The sequence below is a fragment of the Trachinotus anak genome, unplaced genomic scaffold (genome assembly GCF_046630095.1).
Source record: "Trachinotus anak isolate AG129_WGS33_773 ecotype Australia unplaced genomic scaffold, CSIRO_AGI_Tana_v1 ptg000025l, whole genome shotgun sequence".
Classification (NCBI taxonomy): Eukaryota; Metazoa; Chordata; class Actinopteri; order Carangiformes; family Carangidae; genus Trachinotus; species Trachinotus anak.
The window spans coordinates 16,762,071-16,783,851 of record NW_027273876.1 but is presented as its reverse complement, the minus strand read 5'-3'; the positions used below and the strand labels follow the sequence as shown (position 1 = coordinate 16,783,851).

At 40.4% G+C, this 21,781-nt stretch overlaps 1 protein-coding gene and 1 long non-coding RNA gene across 2 annotated transcripts; one reads left to right on the top strand and one right to left on the bottom strand.

Annotated features, from left to right (window-relative positions):
- Positions 1–9,441: 9,441 nt before the first annotated feature.
- On the top strand, positions 9,442–14,829 carry LOC139609146 (uncharacterized). The gene is made up of 3 exons (XR_011685164.1): positions 9,442–9,695; positions 12,947–13,090; positions 13,184–14,829. It is a non-coding gene; the product is annotated as an uncharacterized lncRNA (long non-coding RNA).
- Positions 14,830–16,473: 1,644 nt separating this feature from the next.
- Positions 16,474–20,105, bottom strand: LOC139609111 (transmembrane protein 100-like). The gene is made up of 2 exons (XM_071463361.1): positions 19,995–20,105; positions 16,474–19,795 (listed from the first exon to the last, which is right to left on the bottom strand). Exon 2 carries the CDS (start codon positions 19,602–19,604, stop codon positions 19,137–19,139), a length of 468 nt encoding a protein of 155 aa, XP_071319462.1. The 5' UTR covers positions 19,605–19,795; positions 19,995–20,105; the 3' UTR covers positions 16,474–19,136.
- Between the last annotated feature and the right edge of the window lie 1,676 nt (positions 20,106–21,781).

Below are 21,781 nucleotides of genomic sequence, written 5' to 3'. Positions count from 1 at the left end.
AGCTCATGGGAAACACTTGAGATAATTAAAAAGAGTCCTCTAAAAGCAAATTGGATCTATACTGTGCAACAAATTTGGTTTGGCATTCACACCTGTGCACAACGAGTGCACAAAGAAACATACAAGAACACACACCACATGACACCCAGATGTGTGCACACCCACACTTCCGCACATCCCGTTGCAAATGAGTGAGCAATATGCAACCGTATAAAAGGAAGATCAATGTCAAACCCTGGCACTGCTTCCTCCTCTCCATTTCTCTTTCTGTCTCCTTTTCCGAGACAATTCAGAAATGCACATCCAACCCACCCACACACAAGCCTGAGTGTGTAAGGGGATCTACGGCAAAGCAAAAGTGCAATTAAAGTAATAAAGTGTGACATTTCCATAGAAATAAGATTTCTGTTTTGCCTTTTATTGTCATGAGATATGCAGCATTGGGGGGTTATTTTGTAAAAGTGCCCACAATAAAACCAGATAAAATAACACAAACCCTATGAAAATAGAAAATGGATAAACACACATCTTTGTGAGTCTTAGATCTGTGTGAGAATGGAGAGTTGCTGTCCACTCTAATTAATACCAACCCCTCTAAATATAGAGGCTGAAAGAGAGGTTTTGTAAAACAGTATTTTGGGTGCTTCTTGCATTTCCACTCATCTTTTCATTCAAAAATAATCGAACAGTGACATGTCATCACCCACAAGTGGTGCTGGCAAGCCTGCAGGGGCTGATGCAGAACAGGATGCGTCATCCATCTGAGAAAGTTTTATTACAGACACTTCAGGTGAATTACTTCACTTACTCAGACACTGAAGAGAGTTGAACGAACTGAAATTTGATTTGCTCTATGCGCAACCCTGCAGGAGAAAAGCATTGGGCATCATCCAGCTCACTCTCTGCCCGGGTGGAAGAACTCAGGATAATAAGCCAGAGAGCATCACCACACACTGTTCAACGTTTTTATTTTTCCAGCCACTGTCAAACTGATTGCAAAGGACATTTAGGCTGGAAGGAAATACCACACGGCCCTCCTCATTTAACACCTCACAAAAACTCCCACACCTTACAGACCATCTGAATCTAATCTGAATCTGAATCTCATTTGTTGTGTAAGAAAATCTAAACTATAACGTTACTGCAGCTGATGTGAACATTTTTCTAATTTTCAAAGGCAGCTAAAATCTTTAGTGGACATATTTGTGGAAACTGCAACAATCAAGTCTCTGGGTGAGAGAGCATTCAAGCCAGTGTTACTATGAACAGACTTCAAAACACAACCTACAAATTTTCATGTATGATGTTTTTTGGTTTTTTTCTCCATCAGTTATGTACTGTTAAACATTTAAGACATTTGTACAGTGGCCCTGAGAGCTCAATACACTGCAACTGAAGGAAACGCATACAAACAGACAAGACACAAACAAATTCAAAAATCATCTTCATCAATTTGACAACATGTGTACTGCAAATACACAGACACTCTGCAAATCCTCACAGCACAACCAAATACACAAATGCACTGCCAATACACACAACACAACCAAATACACAAATACAGTGCAAATACACACAGCAAAACCAAATACACAAACGCACTGCCAATACACACAGCAAAACCAAATACACAAACGCACTGCCAATACACACAACACAACCAAATACACAAACGCACTGCAAATACACACAGCAAAACCAAAGATACAAATGCGCTACAAATACACAGAACACAACTAAACACACAAACCTTGCAATAAGCATAGACCAAACCCATAGACATCAAACAAAGTGTGTCCAAGGGACACAAAAAGGTGATGAACCTGGCTGGGACGCACTTCTTGTACAATACTTTTGAAAAGCATTGAATAACAAGTGCGCATGGATGTATTATATTTCATTTATTAAAATACTGTACATCTAAAGAAGTGCATCTCAACTAAAATAGTTGTGTTGTCAGTTTTTGCAGTTCGTTTGTGTATTTGGTTGTGTTGTCAGCATTTGCAGCACGATTGTGTATTTGGTTGTGTTGTCAGCATTTGCAGCAGATGTGTTGATGTGAAGATGTTTTCTGAATTTGTTTGTGTTGTCTATGTCCGTGTGTTTTCTTCAGTTGCATTGCATTGAGCTCAAAGGTCCACCGTAGGTTTGTCCCTCTACAGCATTCAACATTCAACATTCACATTTCACAGCTACACACCCATGCACGCTCAAAGTTATTATTGCATCTGGTGTGTTATTTGTGCAGCATTGAGGCCAGCCTAAGAGACAATACACTGTCAAAACTACACTCTGCCCATATGCCAAGATATGTGTGCGTGTGCCAGACGGCGCAGATGCCAGCCACCGGGTGCTGACCCCTGTGGCCTCGTCCCGAGTAAAGTGTCATCTTCAGAGCAGAAGAGGAGAGAAGGGAAGAGGAGTACGGGCAGAAAGGGGAAGAGGAAGTGACCAAAAATGGAGAGGTTGGCCGCCCAGCTAGGCAGGGAGAGAAGTTTTTGTGAATCAGAGGGAAGATATAAAGAAAGAAGAAGTGGGGGAGAGAAGTCTGGATAAACGGATACTATCTTCAGCCACTGAAGGATCCATGGCAACCTTCCTACTTCAGCCTCCTGAACAGCTCTTACACAGAGAGGCAGCAGATGGTTCGACACAGGACTAATATTTGACACAAGCAGGCAGTTATATTTCTGAATTCCTTTTGACAGCGTGAAATTACATCATCGCCTCCTTTGCCATCATTGTCGTCATGAAGTATTCTTGTGGCTGGGAGGGTGCTCATTCACTCAAAGCGGTGGAAATTTACTAACCAACTGACTTACACAGCATAAAAAGACTAAGCATCATGCCTCTCAAATATCAGTGCAACTTAAGTAATTCATTTAACCATGGTCTTGTTTTATCTGTGTGTGTTCTGTCAGCTATAAAAGAAGAACAGAAAAAAAAAAATGCTTTTCTAGATTGGAAAAGCACATCTGGTCTCAAGGACAAGGTGTGAGACAGGGTCATGCAATAATCACACAAAAGGTTGCGCAGGCACATTATACATACATTCTTTTCAGCTTGCGTTGATGTGCTTCTTCCCCTGCTGCATCCAATACAGGAGGCTGGAACTCAAAAGTTTGGACGGAGACTTTGATTGAATTAAAGATATTAAACTCACCAGCTGGGGTGTTGCGCTCCAATGGCTAAATTGAAAATACATCAGCAGCGTTAAGCAACAGATAAGACAACAAGAAAAATGGAGAAATGTCTAACTTTATACCACTGATATGACATGTTAGATACACTACAAGTTATCAACATTGGCATGGATATTGCATGGAATTTAGAAACAAAGCCACTAACCAAAACTTGTTTACATTGATTGGATAATGAAATTCAACGTCATGTAGCTGTAAGCATCATGGAAACTTGACTTGCTTGGCTCTTACCTTGTGTCAAAATCATTATAATGCAAGAATTGACAGAGTTGGATGTGTAACTTTCTCACTGACTCAACTATGACAAGAGACACTGCAGCAAAAATGTGTCCCTTCGATGTGATAGCACAGACAGTTACAAATCAATAACTAATCTATAACCGACAAATTTAGGAAGCTGCTTTATGTTCATTTATGGTACAGACATGAAAATTCTGGCCCAACATATGCCTGGGTCCTCGGCCCATATCGCGCCCATATTCTTCCACATGTGAGCAGAGTCTGGCTGTTATTCTCTGGTACTGACTGACAACTGGAAGATTTACAGTGTGTGTTCCAAAATTGGTCCAGATGTGGAAGTAGCATCTGACAATCATGCCGTATGTATGGACCAGATTTGGGCTATGGAACTGGGTTTACACTGGGCCAAGCATGGAACATCTAGGCTGGATTTATTTTGCTATCTGGGTGGTTTTGCTTCTTCTTTTACAGCTACTGGTTTCTCCGATTGAGATTCTCAGCAAACCCTGTATTATAATAAATATTATGAATTATTACACACCAGTCTGACTGACTCCAGTATTTATCAGCTTGAGGCAAAAATGTGCCTTACCTGAAAGGGTGCCTCTGCCCTTTTCAGAGATTGTAGGTTACACTGACCTAAACGTGGGACATGAAATAGTTTTCTGTGAGCTGTGTGTAAGAGATCAGACAATCGCCACTGTCTGACTCCTACAGTATAATCTTCCCACTCTGACGATTTAGAGGACCGTAAAAGGCATTTTTAGGTGTAGTAATGTTCTAAAGGTTTTAGTGCAACCTGTCTTGCACACTGAGATTGCCACACCAAGATTTGTCATGGCAGTGACCAACTTTAAAGGTGCATGCAGTGACTTTCTTAGTTTCTTATGAGCCGTGACAGATGTGACTCCTTAAGAGGTCAAATGATAAAGGCATTGGTAGTGCTACCATTCTCCCTGAGAATCAGCATTAAAATCTGTCGGGCTTTGCAGCTTTAAGCTACATTGCCAGTCTATTTTGTTGAGTCAAGCAATCATCAAAAGCAACATGCACATCTTTGCATGTGCTGGGTAACAATCGACAAAAGAACACATGAATAATAATAATAATAATGACAATTAAAAAAAAAAAAACACTGAAAAGAAATCTCCTCACACCTCACATTGCCTTATTCCTAAATTCTAGGACATGATTCATGTTTTAGTCACAAATGGTTCCTCAGCTGGACATTGTCTCATTGACGAAGGGGCTAAAAAAAACTTGCGAACAAGATGGCGGTGTGGGGGAATTTAGTTGACGCCCACTCAGTGAATTTTTTAAACCTTAAATTGCTGCTAAATGAAAAATGGTTGTCTTGAACAGGGCTCAGAATTAACGCTAAAACAAAAATAGTGCTTTCCTGGGATAAAGCTTAAGAAACAATTGATATCATCACCACCTATGGTGCTTTGACACCCATGATTATGTTTGCAGCACAAGTAACAGAGAAGTTAAACCATTGACCTTTATCATGAATGTGTTCTACTGTTTTGAATATTTATAAGTGAATATGCACAGCAGCCTCATCACTCCGAAAATTTTATACCAGGGAAATGTCAAGCAGAACTATACTTAATGAAAGTTTTATTAGTGTTATTATTGGTGAGCACTTTCTGTGTTTGCCAGAGCTAACTGCTAATCCATGTCTAATTTGGTGGCTCCGGCAAGGCCATTTTACATTAAATAAAATTAATGTTGATTTTGCCATGTAAGTTTTGACATTTCACTCAGACTGCTTGTTACGACTGCGGTTGTATTGTGTCAGTGTATGTTTTTTTTGTTCTTGTATGTTCTTTTCTTGCATGTCAGTGTTGGGTGAGTGTCAATGGAATATGCAAATAGATGTGTGCCAGAACGCAATGGGGATTGGTGCGCAGTAGGGGCGGTGGCTGCTGATTGGCTCTGGTAAGATGACGCTCCAAACATAAAGAACCAAGATGGCGCAGCCGAGCTGCACGGGGAGAGAGCGCTTCATCTACCCTTTGCCACAACAGCCACACCATTGCTAGTGATACGCCTTTGTCTGCCTAAAGCTAAAATCTACTAGCGAGAGATAGGGGTGGACTGCCATTTTTGTTTTGAACACCTTTTCTCCTGTTTTTTGTTAGTTTAGTAATTGTATTTTAGTTTTGTTATACTTTGGGTAGATTATGTTGCAGTTTTGTTTTTAAGCTAGAGATGTTTGTTTGTTATTTTCTCCAACCTGAAGCTGTACACCTCTTGATTACTGAAAGGCAAAGGAAATAAATACATATTACTTATAATTCTGTTCCTGTGGCTACTTGGGACTTAGGGAAGATGGGGGATTCATGTTGTGACCTGGCCACCTCTAGACGGGACATAACACTGCTTTATACCCATTTGCCCTGGAGAAAAGTCAACAAGGTGGTATCACTTTCAAACTGTCGGCATTTATGTAACGTACTTAAGCTGAACAGGTATCAGTGAGTGCAGCCAATAAGCCCGTCTCTTCATTACTGAAAGTGCAAGGTCAGGACCATGGTGCGCCCCTGATAACCCCATCAACTTGTAAAGAAACAAACATATTACAAAAGTAACAAACAGATTTTAAGTAGGTTTAAGTTAAGGTTGGGTCACACCAGAAATCATGCAGTCAAATTTATCCAAGCATATTTGAGAGTAAAACTAATTGTGCTAATTCTACCTGAATGAAGTGATTTTGGCACAACATTTTGAAATCAAACACTAGAGTGAAGATACTGCTGTTGGAATTCCCAAACTAGGAAATGGAAAAAAAATAAAAAATAAAAAATACAACAAGGACATGATAAACTTTGGATCCTGATATGTGTATTTATTTAAAATTGTACTGCTTAGAAAATTACACACGTGATAGGCTTTTCATTTTAGATGACATCTGTCCTCTCCCAAATGCATGAGAGGAAAGGATCACAAAATGTGTGTGTGAGATCAGGCTCAAGGGGAATATAAGACAAGAATGACAGATCGTGAGAAAACGACAAAGTTTGCTGTTAAAAAAAAGAAAAAGCTAAGCTTACTACCCGACAGTGACAGATGTGACGGCTGTCTGCTCTTTCAAAAAAGAAGACAAATCTGTAATAACAGCAGATGGTACTGGTTTTTCACTCTCCCCATCATTTCTTTGCAGTATAATAAAGCATATATTTTTCCACTCTGGTGCACAAAAAATAATGTATGTCTGTGATGAGAAGAGTGCACCGTGTTCTCGGGCGTGTAACACTTAGTCTCGAAAAGTTGAAGACTGCTCTCAGGAAAAGTATCAATTATTAAGTGTAATTATAGTGGTCGAGAGATGGGTGCCATTCGCCTCTGGAGAAGTGCTTTGTTTTTTTGTCATAGAACAGGCGAATATGGATGTTTGTTGTGCATATAAAAAAAACTTGAAGAGATGAAAATCTCGTCTACCTTCCTCCCCGTTCCCTTCGTTCATTTTTCACAGCAGAAAGCAGGACTATTTTATTGTTACAAAAACGTTTTTTAACAGTTTGGCTCTAACTGTTACTGAGCTCTTATCTCAAAAAACAGTGACAAACAACTTTGTTTTGGTTAACTTATTTGTCATTGGTGTTTTTGTTTTTACTTTACTTTAAGTCTGCCTAATTAGCACTTCTGGTCCATCTTTAATTGGTTGACATGAAGCGACGTTCATGGCAGCACCAAATAAAAATATCTCATCTGTCTGTTGAAAGCTCTGCAGCCACTGATCGTTAAATAAAATCCCCATCTGCCTCTCGCTGCATTTTTCATAATATGACCCAAAATAACACCTTAAAAGCAAAAAGATGAATTTTCCAACATTCAAATATTTCTCACAGTGAAAACATATGATGGTATATATGCATAGAGGGAGGAAATTAATTCACGACAGCAACAAAAAAGAGTTACTGGTGCTATTTGTATTGTGTAATCTTGTACTTTCTTTACAATATTCAGATAAAAGCACCCTGTATAAACACTTGGAAGTGTGATAAAAAAAATAAATTGCATGGTAACATGCAGAGGCAATCAGAGCCTCTGGTCCTACCCACTAAACTCCTTAAAGCTGCATTAATCAATACTTTATATTAATTGTAGATGAAATTGATTTATACGTGAATGGTGTCGGTGGTAGTGACAAACCCACAGGGAATTGCTACCTGACTCTGCAGTCCGCCACAGCTGTACACAGGATCATAGTCTTTCAGCTCACTGTTTTAGTTTTCTAGCTCACAATTTTACTCTTCTGCTTCACTCTGACCTTTCTCATCAGTGTCATTTCCAGCCACAACAGACAGCTTGTTTCAGTGAAAAAGCTCTGACACTATCTGATACTATTAGCTCGGCAGCAAACAGCAAGCTGAGTTAGCAACTAGCTGGTGAGCTAACCACATGTTTTATTTGGAGCTGGTGAACACAAAGAAAGAACTAAAAGGAAATTTAATATTGGACTGACATTTACTAAGAAATCTCACAGTGTCATTTTTAGGGCTCTGCACTGGCAACAGCCTTGGTCAGAGGCATTATGTTTTCATGTTATCCGTCTGTACAATCGCACATACAATTGTACATACATACAGTCAGAGCCTTGTACATACGTCTGTCCCATTCTGATGTAACACCTTGAGGGAATTTCTTCAAATTTGACTCAAATGTTCACTTTGACTCAAGGATGAACTGATTAGATTTTGGCGGTCATAGGTTAAGGGTCATGGTCACAGTAACGGTGCAACTTGGCTGTTTGGCGGAAGTATACAACCACCAGGTGATAATTCTACTTTTTTGTTTTAGCATTTATCTATATTTTTAGCACGGGAGAAATTTCAAATGAGTTCACTGTGAGTCTTTGTTAGACTCCCTACAGCAGATTTATTCACCAAGTGGGACAAAATATTTGGTACACCCTACAGTACAATACAATCCAGTGCAACAGGACAAACCACCATTTCATAAACGACTACAATACTGTTCTTTACAAAATTAGTGCCATATTAGTTATCAGGCCAGTAAAAAGGATTCCATTAGATTGTGTAATGTTAATGCGTCCAGTCTGTGTGTTGTGTACTTGCGCACATCTGTGTGGCCATCTGTGCTCCGTTGGTTCTCAGCCAGAGGAGAAATAGCATCAATTGTAGGTAGTGACAAGGCAAAGCCACCCTGTAATCGAAATGTCCAGCGTGTGAGTGAGTGTGTTGTGTGTGTCTGTAATTGAATAGTCCCATGTGCGAGTGCATGCATTTGTGTGTGTGTGTAACTGAAGTGTCCATAGCAGTCAGCAGGGATGTTTATTGATTAGTGAGTCAGACTTACCCACTCTCACATGGTATGGTCAGCCTATTATTAGCTTTTCCTACGCAAACATAATACACACACATAAACACACAAACACACACACACACACAAAACGGAGACAAGAACTTGATAGGAGATCTCATTTGCTCTCCTGTCATTCACCGCTGGTTCATCTGCGTGGGGAACAAATGCACTTGGCTTGCCCGTGATACACAAATTCAAAAGAAGATTAAGGAAAATAGACCCACAGCTCACAGGAAAACCCGAAGACTATGAAGATAACGGCAGCGACAGGAATAGAGAGCAAGGATACACAGTGCTGTCTGTATCCAGTTACCTCCACGTCTGTTTGTATTTTTTTTTTTTATAATAAAGGGTAAAATGGCAGCAGTTTTTGAACACGTTTCTGTTTCTCCTTAATCACAGAAACTGATGACGTTATTTACCTAAATTATATCATTACTAGTTACAACTAACCGGGGCTAAGGCTATAACTAATTTAAAATCAGATGTCTTCTTTGCAGCCACATAGATTTTAAGAGAAGACAATAGAAAATCGAGATATATAAAAACAGGCATATAAGAGGTATAGACAAGAAATAATAAATATAATAATAAATATATAATATAGATAATAAAACTGTTCCATTCCATTCAGCTGCTGTAGTTTCATGGGTCTGGTATTAATTTGCGCTTACTGATTCATTATTATTAGTAACACCTGTGTGTTTCTACTATGACCACTAAGTCAGAGTGTCTGCTCTGAGAAAGGCCAATATTATAAATGTATTACTAGGTTTTTTCAACTATGTTTTGTGGGCATGCTGGTATATGTATCCTTAATGTTTCGCTCTTGATTTATGTGGTAGCTGCATCTAATGCTGTCGCCTACCTTGTGCTGTTGTGTGGCCACTCGCTCAATTATCTGTGCGTCAACAAGAGGTAAGTAGACCCCTGCAGCAGACAGACATTAAAGAACCCATTTGTAAGTTTTGCCAATGCTACATAGTCAATGTTAGCATTGACAGCTGATGACATACCAGTCTACAGCCATTGTTGCGTGAACAAAACAGGGACAGCTCTTGGGGAGCAAAGGAATACAGTTTGACGCTGAACAACAACGCTTCTTCTAGGCTGGTCAGTAAACAGCTGCTGATGCTAACACTGGCTATGTGGCAAAAGCAAAGCTCACAAATAAAATGTGTCTTTCTTCAAATGTTAGTGGAAGAGTAATTGTAGCATGTGCAAAAGTATGTGCACCCCATTAGCATGCACATACTTTTTTATTTTAGCAGCTAATAGTCTTTCTGTTCTTGATTTAGGAATTCTGGCCGACTCTTCCTTGCTGATCAAGTTCTAAGATATTTCAGGCTGTCTTGCACTCACAGTGTTTAAGATCCACGCACAGACTTCCCAGTGATGTTGAGGTCAGGGGACTGCGAGGTCTGTTTCAAAAGCACTGATTTGTGTTTTGAAGTATTAGTTAATGGTGTGGGTTGCTCTGAATCATTGTCCTGTTGTAGAAACCAGCCTCTTTTCAGTTTCACTTTCTTGACTGACTACAGGACGTTTGCATCCCGGATTTGTTCATATTTAGCACAACTGATTCTTCCCTCCAGCCTCAGAAAGTTTTCTTGCTCCTCCCTTAACTAACATTTCATACAAGCTCAAGCTGGAAAAGCATATTTCTCTTGGCTTCCCCTTGCCTTTGTAGGCGTCAATTAGCTTCGTTTCAGATCCTCACTCAGTTGCTAAGAGAATCAATGTGGTTGTTGAGGTTCAAGGTTCGAAGAATCAGAGAATTCTTGACCTGCCTCAGGAGTCACAAGTCACTTAAGGTGGAGGAGTGAAGGAGGAGCTGGGATACTTTTTGTCTTCTGGGTTATACCATTATACCATGTCATTTAACACTGACAAAAAAATAAGCTGTAATCAAATCATCCATTTGATGGCTTCAGGTACTCATGAGGATGCTGAACCTGTGCTCAGGATTCGAATTATCTGAACTTTAACCCTGTTTCACAGTCTTCCACATTGCAACCGACCTTAGGGATCTTTCCCTTCAGCTGACTATGCTGCAGTACCATTGTCCTCCAGTCCATGACTCAGAATTCAGTCAAGGTCCAATATTATTGAGGCTGTTATTTAAATGTGTCTCAGGCCTGGCTGGTATGGAAACATTACTGTACTATTAATATGACTTTAGAATTTCAGTACTGTGGATTAGGAAAACTACCTGTGTACAGAGGAATAACAGCAACAGTGTTCATCCTTATTCATAAAATAAAGATGATTTAGAATTTAGTCTTAAAAAGCACTACATTTTTTTTCTACTTTTTCCTCCTCAGCTAAAAGGTTTTTCTTTTCTTCTTTTTACTATTTTTGTCTCTGGTTCGTCTCTGCTCATTCATTAAAAATGGGGTATCTAAACATTTATCCTTTACAGCTTGCAGTAAGTTTTGATTGGTCTGATTGGTTACTCTCCACCCTGAGCCTTATCAAATTTACTGAACCTGCAGGCTTTCACAAATATCTTTAATTAAGAGTGTTTTTGCTAATCCCTCGTGCCTATTGATGTTATCTTATGGGAGGTTCATGTCAGGAAGTAGTTTTTTACATCCAGTGTAAAAAAAAAATACCTACATGAAATTAAATATGTGGATGATGCACTTTACTTTCATTTCAACCCTTTTCTCCAGAAAGCCTCAAGGTACACCTTACCCAGGTACAGGAGCTGCATGATCTCATGTGCACCTCAAATGATAGGCACACAGAGGGGTCCAGTAGTTGAGAGGTCTGGGGTTGTCGTCACATGTGAAAAAAATAAAATAAACTTAGAAAAATGACCTGTAATAAGATTCACTTGTCTTTCAGGGATTCTGTAGTTTTGCTTCTGTGCTATGCAGAAGCAAAATTTGCCATTGAACTTTTAGCCATTGAACTTTTTCGACTTTTGTGCTCAGGGTGTACTTTTCACTCAAGTGAGTGGGCACTATTTTTGAGTCTGGTATCATACCACATCTATGGTCTTTCTCTCCCTTCAGTAATATAACAAATTTCTGAGTGAAGCTGAGTATGTGGGCCAGGTTTAGTCACGAGAGGGATTTAAATCAAATTCTAAAGATTAAATTGGATCATTCAATATTAGGTTTGGCTTAAGCAGTACATCACAATATGGGGCTGGGACGAGTTTGAGGATGCCTAATTTAAAACTTCAGCAACGTTCTCTGGAAATGTTAATAACGCTTTTGCCAGCTGAAATCCAAACACACCTTCTGCTCGGCTGGCTACCCACAAGATACATTTTTAATTCTACTGTGTCTACAGAAATGTGGTCACAGTATATGGATTGCATTTAAACTGACTAGACCACCTCCAGAAGTGGTCTAGCTGTTTTGATCACATCCCAATCATAATGCATTCTGCATTTAGACCTTTGGGTAACATGCATTGTACTGGTTTAAACTGAGTCAGTGAGTGTGATCACTGGACAGGTGAGGAATGGCAACTATAAACTAATGAGCTGGAAGCAGAAGAAACCGTGGCAACCAAGAGAAATTTTAATCATGTCACTGCTCAAGCCTATTGAGGAACTGTAGTTTGAACGCATGCTACTAGACTAATAAGGAGGAAATAGATGATCTGTTGACCAAAAGGCTGGTTCTCAACACTGTGCATTTCAAAACTTCCATGTCATAACATTTGTTTTGAAAAAGATGTATACATGAAAATCATGTACAAGTGTTAACCACCTTACACCTCCCTGCTGTTTCTTCTGCGCTTGTTTCCACTCGCATATGAAGACGCTCAAGAACATTGCAATTGTGTGATATTTTTTACTGCAATCCTTTTTTTTGACTGGGTATAAATATGTGCCTGCATCTAAAGTTTGTCTCTCCAACCTTGTATATCCTCTTAGGTTTTACTTACGTCACACAGACCCATTATAAATAACTTAAGACTGAACTGAGAACACATGATACAGGGATTCACAGGTACATAATTACACAACCCTCCATGCATAAGAAAAACTCAGCCCTTGCTCTTAGAGCTGAGCTTGTGCCAAGTAGTGCCTTTGGGCTTGTGAGTGTAATTATAATTCCTTTTCCAGGCACTTGCTTTGAAAATGAGAGACAACGCTCACCTTTCACAGTGATAACACCTAGTATTTTCATGTCCTGTTCTTAATGCAGTGACTGAGCAGCTAAAAGAAAATCAGTAGAGGAAGCAGAAGGCTAGATGGCAGAGGGGATGAGAGATCGTGCTGACAGATCTGAAGATGTGAGGTGACTTCACTCCATGACATTTGGCAACCTCTGACACTGGACCTGTCACAAGTAAGTAGCAACTAAGCAGAAGGTATCCATGGCAGGCTAATTAACACAACACGCTAATGAGATGATTTGTCCATAACGCTTCTGTATCCACAGGAGAGAAAATGTTAGGAGGGGAAGGGTAATGGAGGAGGAGAGCAAAGAAGCAATCAGCATGGAAGCACGGAGAACGATATTTAAAGATGATTAGAACTCATTTATTGGAGCTTCGCTGTGTTGCTCTGCTCAAATACAGGTGGAAACAGCTCATGTGCATAAAGTGCATGTTTAACCTTGTTTAGCGTAAAGAATGGAAATAGGGACAAACAGCTAGTCTAGCTTTGTCTGATGAGACCAATAAAGATTTGCACAATGTATCTTGCTTGTTTAACATAAATGCACATAAATGTAAAAATAACTAAATAGAATTTAGGGGGTAATGTAAGTCCAATATTCAGTCTCATTTTAGCATGGCTTTGTTCTCCACCAACTTACTTTGTTGGAAATGTTGTTTGGTAATGGGTAAGAAATCTAGTGAAATCTTTTTTTGCCAAAAGCATCCACCTGCTGTAACTATAAGTGATGATGATGGAGAAGAGAGTGAACCAAAATGGTAAAGTTGCAGGTGGGAAAATGAAGCAATGTGTTGAAACATGCTAAAAAGTTTTGTAGTGTTGAGTGGAACTGTGCTGAGGTGGATGTTTCTGTACCTTTTACATATATGATAGTTGGTTATATACTAAAACTGCAGATTCTATAAGTATAGGTGTAACCCTCCAAAAGTTGTCACTATTGGGTTCATGTGCAGTGATAGAAACTTGCATTGGCCTGTGCCCAGCACTGTGCCTCACTCAGGTTCACGTCCAAAATATATAACACCTGTGTGACGTTCCTAAGCTCTGCTGTAAATAAGGCAGCTTTTTTACTCAGCTGACATTGTTGGAGTGTGGGGCCTTCATTTTAGAAAGCTACACCTATATTCACAGAATCTGGGGTTACAGTAACCAACAACCATATAAAAGGTGTTAAAGAAAGTCACCACTGTGCTTCACCACTACACATGCACGAGGGATAAATCCAATAACCCAGCTCTTAGAGGGTGAAGCCTACATGAAATAGAACCATTATCAAAATTGATAGTAGTTACATTGAGTACTACACAATTTATTGAGGTCTTAATTATAAGCTGTGGATCTTAGAAACCAAAGAAAGCCAATAAAAATGCACATGTATTTGCAAGGAGTAATTTCCTTGAATGTGCAGTTTCTGATGTGGCTGTGTTAGATTGCATTTTCACTTGGTCTAAGTATTTACAGCGTCCATCCACTGGCAATTAACTCCAGTGAAAATTGGGAGGTTTTAACTGCTTCCCCATTTTCAGTCGTACACATTCCTCTGTCAACCAGCAGCCCACCCCTCTCGTTGTCTCCTTTGCTTTTGACATCAGCCTAGGTTATTTTTAGCTCTATCCAAGGGGAGAGGGAGAGAAAACGGCACAGTCCCTTATAGATGGGTGGATGAGAAGAGTCGGAGGAGGAAGAGGAGGAGGAGGAAGAGGAGAAAGCGTGGGCGCATTCAGGATTGGTGCCTATTTGAATATTCATAGAAACAGCTGTGTTCACAAAGGTGTCGAGATGGAGATGAGCATGGATGGACTGCTCAAAATCAATAGAGGACTCTTCTGCTGAGAGTTTATGATGATAGGCTTGACTAATAAGTGGAGCATACTAATGAGTTAAGTTATGTGGGACATGCTGTTGTGATGGGGCAATGACAATAAAAGCAAGAGATGGTCTGTGTCTGCCTGAGTGACAGCAGAAAGGACATTTTATATGGTTGCACTCAACAAACATTTAAGGTTTTAGCTGTAGTAGGCTAATCTTGCTCTCTCAAAAATATAAATTATTTCTTATAAGTATTTGCCCACAATTAAATTAATGTAAGAATGACTCTAAACAGTTCATGTGTTGTTTCAGACAACAGAACTTTCTATTTCAGGTACATGTAATTTAGTTTCAAATGATATCAGCTTGTTTATTTTAGTATTTGGAGGTTATTTCAGATAAGAGGATTAGCAAGTAAACCAGATCTGTTCAATCAACATTTCTGGCATTTCCTCATCTCTATTTCTTGCAATTTGAACTTATTTTTCTCATCAAATAAAGGAAAACAGTGAGTTCAAGAAGGTTTACACAAAGTAACTATTCATTATTCCAACTGATGCCCTAAAACTAACTTGCAGTAAGCAGTGAGATTTAATTGCCACCATGGGACTCAACTTCAGAATCAATGGAGAAACCATGAGGTTTTCTCTTAAGTCCGGCTGTGGTGGTTCTTTATCTCATCATGCTATGGCCATAAATTAGAGTACATTTTCTTAGCCATGTCAGCAGCATGACTCTATGGCTCTATTGTCTGTGATTTGGTCGCCCCATTACTTTGGTCCAGATTGGAATATCTCAACAGCTATTGGATGGATTGTAATGAAATTGTCTGCAGATTTCCCCAGAGGATGAAGCCTTCCGTCTTTGGTTATCCTCTTAATTTTCATTTTACTGCCACCAGGATTACTCAGTGAAATATCTCAACATTTACTGGGTAGACTGGCACAGTTTGTGCAGAGATTCCTGCTTCCCAGAGAATCCATCTTTAGAACTTTGTTGATCCCTTGACCTTACCTGTAGCGCCACCTGAAATTTGTGGCCTTGAGTGAAATGTCTTGACCGCAGTTGGACTGATTACCATAAAATGTGGCACAATGTCAGTTTTGGACAAATTGTAATAATTTTGGTGATTTCCTGACTGTGGCATCATCACTTTGAAATTTGTTGTTTATTACCAAGTACCTTCAAAACTAATAACATTCCCACCAGCAAACGGCCACTAGAGGTCACTGATGCTTGGGCATAAACGTGTCGTGTGTGGACATTGTGATGCTTAACAATAAAATTTAGCTATGGGTCGTAATAAGCTGCGTAGATGGGTGGTATTTAATGGGAGGACAGTCTCCTCCTTATTAAATGAGCTCAGATTTGCATCAGTCTAAAGAAATTATATATATAAAAACTAAATGTAATACCTTATTTATCTTTTTTTTTCAGAATGAAAAAAACTTTATTACTTTACAGTTCTTTACTTTAGATTTTTGATCTTTCCATTCAAGTGCTGCTCTACAATAAAATAAAGCTAAAAATTCCCTTCAGCTTGTTATCCACAAATATGTGCAGCAGATGTGTGGTTGTGTAGTATGAATGAGTAAAAAGGTCAGTGAGGAGGAAATGGTGGTCATATCAGAACTGCTGCTACCGCTCTCCAAATGCTTCGTATGAATGATTTTACTAATGACACTAAATTGCATTTCAGCAGCATTTTCCCAGCATAGTGGACGAAAATAAAAACCATAGAGCTTGTTTCCAAAATTGACTTTTGCATTTAATTCAGCGCTTTGTCAGATTACGATAGTCAACAATAAAAAAAAAAAAAGTACAATCTTACACACATTTAAGAGAGACAAAAAAATAAGCTTCTTGATAAATATATATTTGGTATTTCTGCGTATTTACTAAAGGAACTGGCTCAAACTGTGACTTAAGGTAACTTCATGCACACCAAAACACTCACACAGAAATAAACTGTAATATTTCTGCCTCTCTCTAGCTACTCAATTACTGGTACCAGTAGGCCTCCACAGCTTACATGAACTGCACCTAACAGAGAAATACTGATGTTACAAGTAAAAGGCACTCAGAGAAAAGCTGGGCCATGCCAATAAACTCAAAGCAAACTGACAACAATAACTTAAGCAACTGTTTCATTCCAAAAGTTTGGCTAAAAAAATACAATGAAATGTACTTGTCAATGTCTTTCAAATGGCAGTAATTGTCACCTTTTCTGTGTCAGTTCCTTCAAATGGCTGATGTCTCATTTTGGAATGAAACAATTACAATTGAAACTCACTGCTACAAGCTATTGAAACAGAATAAAAACAATAGCAACTGTATCAAACTGATACATAGTTAGGCTATGTCTAAATTTGCTCTGTCTACTCAAAATAGAAGATACATGAATAGTTTACAGTTCACTGCAGGATGTGTGTAAGACACTCACTGTTGGAGGTACATTCAGAAATGTGGCTACACTCTTAGTAAGACACAGTATTTATGATATGTCATTTAGAACAATACTCAGTATTTCAGAATAAATATGTGTGCACATGAATGAACACATCGATACTGAAAGTGATTACCTCAGATCATCTCAGGTGTTATGAGTAAACTGTGAGAGCACCTCATGAAATGGAATAATCGATGCAGGGAAACAAAAGGAAAAAGATGATGTGTAGCTTTGGTGTGCGCATACCCATTCATGCACACACACTCTCCTACAGCTGCTGCTCCACATAGTAACTGTAGTAACTCCATGCAAAAAAAAAAAAAAAAAAAAAAAATTAGACCACTTGTGATGCCTAGTAAACATTATATCATCAGTCAAACACAAGAACATTGCTACAGCTGACAAGAAGCTGCTGGGTCTTCCTTAAAGTCACATCACCCGCTGCTAAAGACCATACACTGTTTTAGCTGATGTGGCTAATTTAATGCTACATTCTGGATCCTGGACTAAGAGGAAGGAGAACTAACTTGATCTATGATGAATGACAGGTTCGACCTGGTTAAGCCTGCGCCCAGGGAAGAGTTAACTTAACGTCCATTTCTCACATCCAGTCGCCTACATAAACAATAGTGTAAATCCTTCCTTGCAGAGCTGGAGAATGCAGGGTACAAAGAAAGGAAGAATTGATTTTCCCTCACTGCTCAGACCTAAATGTCCAGTGGTGTCATCTCTGTTTAGTTCAGCAGGAGGCGAGGATCAGAGAAATCAGGCGGGCTTTGTCTTTGTTGGTCTGTGTTCACTAAGGCATGTCTCTGATGGGGTTTTCCTGCCATACAATGCGCAAGTCATTTATGACAAGTCCAGAAGTGCTCGGGGAAAGCAATTTCATCTGCAGGAACTGAAACTGCAGACCATTACCTCCGAAGCTTAATACTTCACAGACTGGTGATTTCTATTGATCATGCGCAGCTGGATGGTGGTTATCCAACACAAAGGAAGAAAAACTAGCAGTAAGGAGAAGTGTTGACCTTTGTGCCTAATATCACTAAATTGGACTGGAGACAGAAACATGAGGAACATGAAATACAGGCTGCATGTGTATGGGATTTGTCACCCTGGGAAAAATTCTCAAGCACATTTGCTCTTTTTGCATGATTTCGCCTGATTCCACACTTCCTTTTCAGATACAAACCCCTCGCTGCTGCTTGGTATTTTTGCAAAGCAGCCACACTGGAGCAGTTGGAGACTAAGTGGCGTACGTGCAAAAGGGCACCTCAACAGTGGTTTTATAGGGAGAGGAAATTATGTTTCTTGGTAGGCAAAACTATTGTCCCTCTACAAACCAACTACACACTTAAACTAACATGCGCAAACACACACACTCTGATCACTTTTAAAGTAAGCGGATCCAGATCTTCCTCACAGGCGTATCTGCTCATAACACCTCCCATCTCAGACACACACACCTCTTTAGGGAGACTGTGCGCTGTCAAGCCGCAGACAGAGGACCAGGAGGTGTTAAATAACTATTCCTGAGCTGCCTATCTCTCATACATTTCCCTGACACAAAGAGGGCAGTCTTGGAGCAGTTATCTATATTTTGCTCTGGGTTCTGTGCTCCACTGGATCCCCAGGTAAATCCATAACAGGAAGGGCCGAGAGAGGAGAGGGGGAGTGGTGTGACGCATACTTCACCTTGTATATCTGCTTAGGATGTGCAATGATGCCTTTGCTAAAGTGGCATTTTCTCAATACTGAATCACTCTCACAAAGTTTCCCAGACTTAATAATATTTCCAGTATTATCCAGCTCTTCTACCCTATTCACCCTCTGCCCTAGTGTAGAGAAGAAAAGCACTGATGTCCCTACATCTCATTCTACTGGTTGAGTTTGTCTTCTCATCCAAAAAGTACAACTTAAGTTCTCTGTCTGGATCTGACTCTCGGTCCACCCTCCATCACAAAGTGCCCTGATCGGCGGTGAAGAATCCACCTTCTTTCTTTTTCCTTCTCCTCAGTCTGTGGGCTCGCCAGCAAACGGCTGCCACGAGCAGCATCAGTATACCCACACACAGCAATGCCACCGACACCACTTTGGTCTGGAGCAGTGTGTTAAAGGTGAACGTCACCCCGGTGCCTGCCATGCCAATCACCAGTGATATCACACCAAATGGAAACACGCAGCGATACCAGGACTTCTCTGTCCCGCCTGTAGCCTGGGCAAGTCGCTCAAGCGTGGGGAGAGACTCTGGAGGTTTTGCTGGCTCTCTTCCAACGCTCCTTTCCTCTTCTCCTCCTTCTCCGAGGCCGTTCAAACCCTGGTTCTCAAAGTCTTGGGGTAAAGTGTTGGCTTCGCTGTTGTTGCTGCAGTCCAGGTCTGGATGAAGGACTGGGGCCGGGGGCTGGCGGCCCGAGGAGCAGCCCATCTCGGAGCTGCTGACCTTGGATAACAATACAAGAAAGGCTGGCAGCAGCAGTCCTCTCAGCGTGCGTCCAATGATTGCTATTGGTACTTATGACGCTACAGGGGGTTTCTCTGAAGCTGCTTCTGGTGCTGTCAATGCCAGGAAGGGTGCTGCTGTTGTTGTTGCTCCTCTCAACACTTGCCAGCATGTGCCTGCAATTGGAGAGAAAGAAAGAGAAAAGGAGAAAAGGAGGAAAAAATAGGGCAACACGCAGAACAAAAACAACTCCTGGGTGAACATGTCAGCTGAGCTATGGACTCAAACATTCACAAAGAAAGGGTAAAATGAAAAAGGTTGGAGAGAGAAGAATACAAAACAGAAATGTCCTTCTCACAGGGAGGCTGCACTCACCACGTATTTTCAGTGTCCATGAATGGGTTTTTCTAACAGCCTTCTCTCCCGAGCTGCTTGCAGCAGCAGCTCAGTGTGTGCGTGCGTGTGTGTTGTGATGCCGATGTCCATGGACTATATAATCACAGTGAGGAGGAGGAGGGGCCTAGGGGAGTGGTAGACGGGATGCGACACTCTGATTGGCCCCTTCAGCAGAGTGATTTCAGGGAGGAGGGGAGGGAGTGAGGTAAAGTGCTCAGCAGTCTCATTCACTGATATTAATTCATTATTTAGTGTGACGAGGAATTTGAGATGTTGCGAAGGTAGTGCTTTGTTCCCCGTCTGCTGTGGGCTGCAGCTTCAAAGTGCATCGGTTCACCTTCCTGAAGCAGGAATCATCTGACATCATTGCAGTTTTTTATCATAACATGCTCTCAGCACTGATTTGCTGTCGCTCCGGGTTTGGCTGGACATGCACACAGTGTATGTGCAGCACATTCTGGACGTCTGTCTCTCCTCTCTCTCCAGTTTTCACAGTTGCTGTCACACACTTTGTTGTCATGTGAAAACCGCCAATATCTCTCTTTTTTTTTTTTTTACAAGTCTGTGCAGGATTTCCGTCTAAAGGACGATGATGAAATATCATTACTGTTAGGTGGGAACCTTGCATGAAAACCAGGCTTATCCCTAGCCTGACTACTAAAATTGTAAAATTATTCAGTGGCATTCTTATTACGAGTAGACAAATATGCCAAGCACATAGAGAAGCATGACATCTAATTAGTGAAGATTAAAAAGGCACCAACATGGCAACAGTGATATGTAATTCAGGACTTCAGTGAAAACATTCCCCATTAACACGGCTCTCTACTCTCTCTCTTCCTGTTGCCCGACATCATGTGTGTCATCCGTGTTCCCCTCCACAAAGGCACGATAGTCAGCCTTGTCACAGTCACTGTCCTCATTAAAGTCCCCCCATATATGTCCCCTTGTTGTTCACACTCCCCTTTCTCCTCTCAGACAATGACTGTGAGACACATGAGCCAACGGCATCCCTGGGGACGGCTCGTATCACCAGTAATAGGTCATACAGTGCATTATGTGTATGTGGATACGTGTGCATATGTGTATGTTGATCTATACTCTCCATGATTTTCTTCTCTCTTGAGGCAGTGAAATTTCATAGTATCTGCTGTAATTATCCCATGTCCGATTTTGGCTGATATCTCACAGGCACAGCTGCTCAGGAGGCAGCACTACTCTCACTAGTTGAGTTAAACCGCAAATGGTAGAAACTGTAGAGCCACAGTTTTCTATTACTGAAGCCCAGTGAAAATGACAATGCGTAAGAGGAGCTAATATTCAAGCTGAGACCATACTGGCCAAAAACTGAATCCGTAAATGGTTTAAGTTCTTCTAATGGAGATTACTCAAAAGGTTGTAATCACATTCCTTTGAATTAGACATAATTAGACAAATAGTGTACATCGGCATTGGTTCTATCTGAAAGTAGTCAAAGGCATTGGGTTATAGTTGTCAGATTAATTGAAAACCTTATTTGATGTCATTTTGGACTGCAAGCCAAAATCTTTTGACGGTCAGTGTCACCTAGACATCAAAATGACAATGATGACAATCACAATTTGGAGGGTAATAACACCCAGTCCATTGAATGGAAGCTCTTTATTTCCCTTACTGGCTTTGAACACGAGCCGTCGTTCCTCCAACAGACACAGTGCTAGGAATCTGTTCCTTGTCCTTAATATGAAGGAGGCTTTTCAACTTCACACCTGTTTTCAGTCAGCGCT